At 43.4% G+C, this 7,802-nt stretch overlaps 1 protein-coding gene across 1 annotated transcript in view; it reads left to right on the forward strand.

Annotated features, from left to right (window-relative positions):
- The window catches only part of BTD (biotinidase), a 35,576-nt gene that overhangs the window by 8,173 nt on the left and 19,601 nt on the right, over positions 1-7,802 (forward strand). The window contains exon 2 of the mRNA XM_004385270.3: positions 2,025-2,304. Coding sequence (XP_004385327.2) covers positions 2,025-2,304 — 280 coding nt within the window. The remainder of the gene's footprint in view (positions 1-2,024; positions 2,305-7,802) is intronic.

The raw sequence follows: 7,802 nt of genomic DNA on the forward strand, positions 1-7,802 counted from the left end.
TTTCTATGCTCTGAAATACCTTTAGTAGTAGTGGTGTTAACTGTTCTCTGAAAGTTTGGTAGAATTCTCCAGTGAAGCCATCCAGGCCAGGGCTTTTTGTTGTTGTTGTTGGGAGTTTTTTAATTACTTTTTCAATCTCTTCTTTTATTATGGGTTTATTTAGTTTTTCTACCTCTATTTGTGTTAGTTCAGGTAGGTAGTGAGTTTATAAAGTTTGTCCATTTCCTCTAGGTTTTCAAATTTGTTAGAGTAAATTTTTCATAGTGTTCTTTTATGATTCTTTTAATTTCATTTGGCTCTGTTGTGATATCACCCATCTAATTTTGTATATGGGTTATTTACTTCCTCTCCTGTTTATCTTTTGTCAGTTTGGCCAAGGGTTTATTGATTTTGATCTTTTCAAAGAACCACATTTGGTCTTGTTAACTCTTTCAGTTCTTTTTTTATTTTTTATTTCATTTATTTCTGCTCTAATTTTTATTATTGCCTTTCTTCTGGTGCCCAAGGGCTTCTTTTGCTGCTCTCTGTTTATTAGAGTTGTAGGGTTAGTATTTGGATTTTGGCCCTTCTTTTTGGATGTGTGTGCTTATTGCCATAAATTGACCTCTGAGCACTGCCTTTGGTGTGCCTCCAAGGTTCTGGTAGGATGTGTTTTCATTCTCATTTGATCCTGTGAATTTCTTTATTCCATACTTGATTTCTTCTATAACCCAGTAGTTTTTGAGCAAAGTATTTTTCAGTTTCCATGTTATTTGATTTTTTTTTTCCTTGCTGTTTCTGTTATTGATTTGTACTTTTATGGCTTTATGGTCCGAAAAGATGCTTTGTAATATTTTGATGTTTTGGATTCTGGCTTGCTTTGTGGCCTAATATGTGGTCTATTATGGAGAATGTTCCATGTGTGTTGGAAAAGAAAGTATACTTGACTGCTATTGGGTGGAGTGTTCGGTATATGTCTATGAGATCAAGTTGGTTGATTGTAGCATTTAGCTCTTCCGTGTCTTTGTTGAGCTTCTTTCTGGATGTTCTGTCCTTCACTGAAAGCAATGTGTTGAAGTCTCCTACTACTATTGTGGAGCTGTCTATCTCTCTTTTCAGTGTTGTTAGAGTTTGTTTTATGTATTTTGGAGGCCTGTCGTTGGGCGTGTAAATATTTATTATAGTTATGTCCTGCTTTTGTATTGACCCTTTGATCGTTATATAGTATCCTTCCTTATCCTTTGTGGTGGATTTTACTTTAAAGTCTATTTTATCAGAGATTAATATTGCCACTCCTGCTCTCTTTTGAGTGTTGTTTGCTTGATGTATATTTTTTTTAATCCTTTGAGTTTTAGTTTGTGTCTTTAGGTGTGTCTCTTGTAGGTAGCATATAGATGGATATGGGGGTGCTTCTTTTTGCCTGTCCATAAGAGAGAGTAGATACTGGCATATAGGCAGAAGTCAGTAGTTTCTCTGCCCTGAAGAATGAATGTTGTGCTGAGTAAAAGGGGATTTAGCCCTTATATTCATTACTAACTACAGAAATGCAAGGAGAACGCTAATCCGTCAGGTATTTATGGTTAGGAAAGCTGGGCTGTACTATTGGGATCACATCAATCATAGCTGGTATGGTTGATCTGTAGTATGTTTGTATGTATAGTGGGGAGTGTGGACTGTGTCACAGAATTATGTAAAATAATTGGAGTAATTTGTATTGCTTTAAACAAGTGTGCAGCTGGAAAAGCAAGTGGTGATGCCCTGCAATCTTGCTGAACACTGGGTAAGAAAATCGTGGCAGATTTTGAATCTGTTTTGGAAATGTGCTAAAACCAGACCATTAACACAGTAAGCCATTTTAAACGTAGCTTGCTACATGTTTGCAGAGAAGCACGTACCCTTTTATTAGGAACATGAAACGAACTCTTTGAGCTGCAGTATCACTTCGAGTGTTTAATTGCTGGGATTAAAAAATCACAGCTGCAGAAGTTAAATTCTTGGCAGGATTTTTTACTCAGCTGTTTTCCCCTTGCCCCATTACATTTCAGATTTATGGTCTCCATCATGTCTGGAGCCAGCAGTAAGCTTGCTCTTTTCCTCTTCGGCTGTTACGTGGCTGCCCTGGGAGCACACACCGGGAAGCATCGCGTGGCTGAGCATCGCATGGCTGAACATCACGTGGCTGAATATTACGTGGCTGCCGTGTACGAGCACCAGTCGATCTTGAGTCCAGACCCTCTAGCTCTCACCTCCCGAAAGCAGGCCTTGGAGCTAATGAACCAGAACCTCGACATCTATGAACAGCAAGTGATGGCTGCAGCCCAGAAGGCAAGAAGCGCTCCTCCGTGTAACATGAGCTAACCCCCAGAATAAACTGTTCTTTAACTCTTGCTCAGTGATTGGGGGAACCCCAGGCTTCTATAGCCCCTCTGGAAGATCAGCCCAGCTGGTAGAGCTGAGGTCCCTGGGTGCCGCAGGTGGTTTGCAGTCAACTACTAACCTAAAGGTCGGCAGTTCAGACCCACCCAGCAGTGCCACAGAAGAAAGGCCTGGTGATCTGCTTCAACAAAGATTACAGCCAAGAAAACCCTATGGAGCAGTTCTACTCTGTCACACATGGGGTCACCATGAGTCAGAGTCAACTTGATGGCAATGGGTTTGACATTTTTGGTTAGTAAGCCTGAGTTTAATTTGTCAGTGGGCTAGAATCTTCTCAGAGAGTGGGTCATGGGCAGCAGCAGCAGCATCACCTGGGAGCTTGTTAGATATGCAGAACCTCGGGCCCTAGCCCAGGCCCACTGAATCAGAGTCTGCATTTTAGCCAGAACCCCAGGTGATGAGTTTGCCCTTTCAAGTTTCCGAACTCCTGGCCTAGATTCCTGGTTCTCCAATGTGGCTGCACAGAGTAATCACCTGACCAGTTGTAACAAATATGGAGGCCCAGGCCCTGCCTGAAATTCTGTTGTAATTGGTCTGGGGCGTGGCTTAGGCATTAGGAGTTTTTAAAGCTCTACAGGGGATTCTAATGTGCAGAAAACTTGGGGAATCACCAGGCATGATAGCCTGTCACCCTCTCTGAGGCATTCAGAGCTTAATGATAAGCATCTTAAAGGAGCCCTGGTGGCACAATGGTTAAGCGCTCGGCTGCGAACCCAAAGGTTGGCAGTTTGAACCCACCCAGCTGCTTCGTGGGAGAAAGGCCTGGTGATCTGCTCCCATAAAGATTTCAGCCTAGGAAACCCTATGGGGCAGTTCTACTCTGTTCTGTAGGGTCACTACGAGTTGGAAATTGACTCAACAGCACACAATAGCAACAACAAGCATCCATAAAACTGAAGTTTATTGCCTTCAGATTACTTGGGGTTCATTTCTGGTCTCCAGCTGCTCTTTGGAAACCCTGTGGGGCAGTTCTCCTCTGTCCTATAGGGTCACTCTGAGTAGGAATTGACTCGACAGCAGTGGGTTTGGGTTTTGGTTTTTCTGGTCGCTGTGCCAGGCTGTGAACAGTCTGAGACCTCCATCCAGACAGAACCAAGCCCAAACGGACAAAGAGAAGGTGGATGCCAGCCTTTGTGTAGGCTTCCTGCTTGGCACGCATTTCCCACCCCTGCCGGAAGGGCGGGGAGAAGGAGACGCGCCCCCTGGGGCAGAGCGGGAAATGCCAGAGCCAGATGTTACTGTAAGAGATGCCCTGTCGGGAAACCCATAACCAAAGGGAGGTTTGGGCCTTAACCCTTGCAGTGGGGTGGCCAAGCCTGGCTGCTCTGCCTCAACAGGAAGTAGAGTCGATGTGAGCAAGACTTCATGGTGTCTCTGAGTTTAAAGGTCAGAACAAGTCATGCCAGCAGGTCCTGCCCCAGACAGCGCCTTTCTCTGGTCAGGGAGATAAGGATTGCCTGGGTAGCCACCATCTCTTGTTATAGTTAAAATTTCAGCCTATAAGATGGGTAACTAGTTGCCATCACTCGATTCTCACTCGTGGCAACTCCATGCGTGTCAGAGTAGAACTGTTCTCCATAGGGTTTTCAGTGGCTGATTTTTCAGAAATAGATTGCCAGGCCTTTCTTCTGAAGTACCTCTGGGTGGACTCGAACCTCCAACCTTTCAGTTAGCAGCCAAGTACATTAACCAGATGTACCACCCAGGGGCTCCGTAAGATGTATATGCATGTCCGATGTTGGAAGGGAGCTTAAAGACCTGGTCCAGCTTCTTTTTTCCTGATGAATGAAAATCCTCTTTTGTCCCTAACTTCATGTCCAGTTTCTCTTTGAACCCCTTCAGTGGCCCAGAACTCATTGTCTCACAGGCCTACACGTTCCAACTGAGAACGATGGAAACTTCTAGAAAAGTCTTCCTTTCATAGAGCAGCAGTGGGCCTCCCTGTAACTGCTACCCATTGTTCTGTCCTCAGAGCTAAACAGAACAGACTGAGCCCCTTTGCCAGGGCCAGCCATCTGTCCCACATTTGAGGACAGCTGTCATGGCTCCCCAAGGTGTCTCTCCTTCTGGCTGTGTGTCCCCAGTCCCTTCGACAGTTCCTTAGTTTATGCAGCCAACCCCTCCGCTGAAGACTTGCCATTTTATCTCCGTGCCCAGAACTGCACGCAGTTCTCCCAACGGTTGGCCCAGGGCAGGGTGGAGGAGACCTCTCACCTGTCTCATTCTAGGCATTGTCCCCAGGAAACATCTAGCAGCCACACGTCACTGTGGTTCATAGGGCACCTGCCATCAAGTGAAGCCCCTAAACCTTTTCACGCACACAGACACACCTGCTGCCATTGCCATCCTGTACTTACATGGTTGATTGATTTAACCTGAGAGCTGGACTTCACATTTAAGCTTGTCAGCCTATTTGGGGATCTCTACCGACATCCAGCATATCAGTTACTTTCACGTTGTTCACAAACTTGATACACACCTCGTTGATGTCTGCACCGAAGTCAGTGTAAAAAAATCCCAAGCTATGCCCTCAGACCTCCTGATGACACCGATCCCCTCAAGGGTACCCTCTGGGTAGAGGTGTAGGCTTGCATGACGCTGAGCCTGTACCTGAAATATCACCCACCTCTCGCGTCTCCATGCTCTCCACGGGCCATCCTGAGACATTTGTCAAATGCCATACTGAAGCCCAGGGGCTGTGACTATAGCAGTCACCTGCTTTAGCATTTTAATCCTGTTGCCATTGAATCAATTCCAGCTCATGGTGACCCCATGTGTTATACAGCAGAACTGCCCCATAGGGTTTTCTCGGCTGTCTTTAGGGAAGTAGTTTGCCAGGACTTTCTTCTGCAGAGCCACTGGGTGGGTTTGAACCACCAGCCTTTAGGTTAGCAGACTATTCCAAACGGCTTGCACCACCCAGGCTTCTTAGCATGTTAATAACCTGCCCAGAGAGAAGATGAGGCTAGTCTTGTATAACATGCTTTTGTTGACCCCGTGCACACTGCAAGGGATCATTCCTTCTCTGTTTGTGGCCCAGGAACAGGGACAGAGTTGTTGATGTGATCTTTTTTAGTGCTTGTAGATATCTTGGCTCCCTTATGTGGTTCTGTGTGTTGAAGCAACTTCTAAGGCAAATTGGCAACAAGCATGTGTCAAAGTTTTATATCAAGGTTGCTGTAAGGGTAGAGTTCCTGAACAAGCCAACTGGACTATTTCTTTCTTGGTAGAGGCATTTATAGGGGGAAAAAGAAGTCCAGCTCAAAAATGATTAGGCCAGTAGGTCACCTGGCTTGTTAACCTTAATTCCTCTGGAGTTCCTGATCACGTAAAGGTCTACCAGAAAATTTCTAAGGCCTTTTATCAGAATGTTAATTACTTCCTACAGAGGATTGCTAGCCACGTCGGCTCCGAAGTTCTGCCCCAGCTCATATTTGGTTCCTCTCCTTACTGCTGGCCTGTATGTGCTCAGGGAATGCAGTTTTTTTAAAATATTATTTCAATATGCATACATAGCCTAAATGTTATTCTCCATAGTTAACCAGTTAGTGCTCTCAAAGTTTTTATTTTTAAAAAGGATAATATATTGTACAAGCATGATTTTCAAAAAGTTAAAAACATGACTCATATAAATATAGAATGAATGTTTACTGAAGGTTTGATTCAACTCATTACTTAGTGAGAGAAGCAGTAAGATGGTAAAGCTGGTTCAAAAGAGAATTTGAGGAATGGAAATGTGTATGTTAATCAAATTAGTGCAGAAATTAATTTGCTAATAGATATGAAACTGGTAAATGCCCTACAGGGCAATAAAATTGTAATCTTTAGGGTGATCTTTTACTGAATAATAAAGTGAAACAGTGGTTCATTGTCTCGATAATTAAATAATCCTGGAGTGAGCCTGTTAAACAGTACCCCAGTATGACTTTGAAAGGGCATGCATTCATCTTCTTGCTTTATTTCTAAGCTTTCAATAGTTTTTCTTTACACAGTCATTGCTAAGTGTGCAATGTGATGACCAGTCTTATACTCTGCTGGCGGGTGTGTTCATTGGTATAATCTTTTTGGAAAGCTACCCGGCAGTGTGTGTTAAAAACTTAAAAATTTTCATACCTTTTGACTCAGTAATTCTACTTTTAAGACTTGATTCTAAAGAAATAATTAGAGATTCAAACATCTGTACACAACACTCATTCAGCAAATGTTTTGAGCACTCTGTGTGCAGATGGTCACCACATTGTTCTTTTTATTACAAAAAATGGGAACAATTCAGATGTCCAGCAATAGAAGATAAACTCCAGTGCATCCTCTTATTAAATACAGTGCAGCCATTACAAATGATATTTTTGAAGGTTCTTGATGTTCTATGTAGTGGGAAAAATCAAGATGCAAAACCATGTATTATTATCTTAGTTATATACATACATTAATAAAACTAAATTTTACCTGGACCTTGTGATACTGGAAAACAGCAACAATTAAAGAAATCCCCCCACCTTCTGTGTTCAGGAAAACAACTTACTGCAAATAACCAGGGCTTTGAACCTGTTCTTCCCGGTTTGGTCATGGCCAACTAAGCAAAACCAGAAGAGACCTGAATTTGTAAAATTGGGGTGACCTGGAACTATGACCGGAATGGGAAAAATTACAGATCAAAGCCCTGGAATGGGAGACTCAGGAGAGGCATAGTGAGCCCTTTCAGGACGCTGATGCTTGAGATTGGATCATTGCCAGGACTGAGGAGCATGACACACATTCAGAGCAGAGCAGTTGGCTGCCATCTTTGATCTGGGAACCGCTGTTTTCAAGTCTGCACAGAATCCAAGGGGCAAGAGATTGGTTGCTATGCATCACATACACTGCCCTTGTTTTCTAAGAGAGAGATTAAGTTTCTAGCATGGCTTATGATCCATAATTTTTCCCATTTCAGTTATGGTTCCAGTTCACTCAAATTTTAAAAAATCAGGTCTGTTCCGGTGTCACTTTCTTGGCCATGATAAAACCGAGAACCGGTTCGAAGCCCTGCACAACCACTGTTCCCACATGATTTAGACAAGACTCACGGATGTCCCTTGTTTACCCATGACAAGGCCAGACACAGACCCTCCAAATTCCCATTCCTTGCCTCATAAATGAGTAACTGAATTGCTTGTCATCACTGATCAATCAGAAACAAAGGGCTTCTTAACCAAACTTTGGTGAAGTTTCTCTCTTTCTCCCAAGTCCCTGAACTTTGGCCCATCCTCAGCCTGAGCCAATGTACTACCCCCATTTAAGGGCCCCTCCCAGACAGCAGGCTGGACTCATCATAAAACATTCTTACTATCCGATGATGTCACCCACTCATTTCACTTCCCCACACCTGGGTTTTTTTTTTTTTTTTTTTT

Source organism: Trichechus manatus, unplaced genomic scaffold, assembly GCF_000243295.1.
Source record: "Trichechus manatus latirostris isolate Lorelei unplaced genomic scaffold, TriManLat1.0 scaffold00136, whole genome shotgun sequence".
In the NCBI taxonomy this organism is placed as follows: Eukaryota; Metazoa; Chordata; class Mammalia; order Sirenia; family Trichechidae; genus Trichechus; species Trichechus manatus.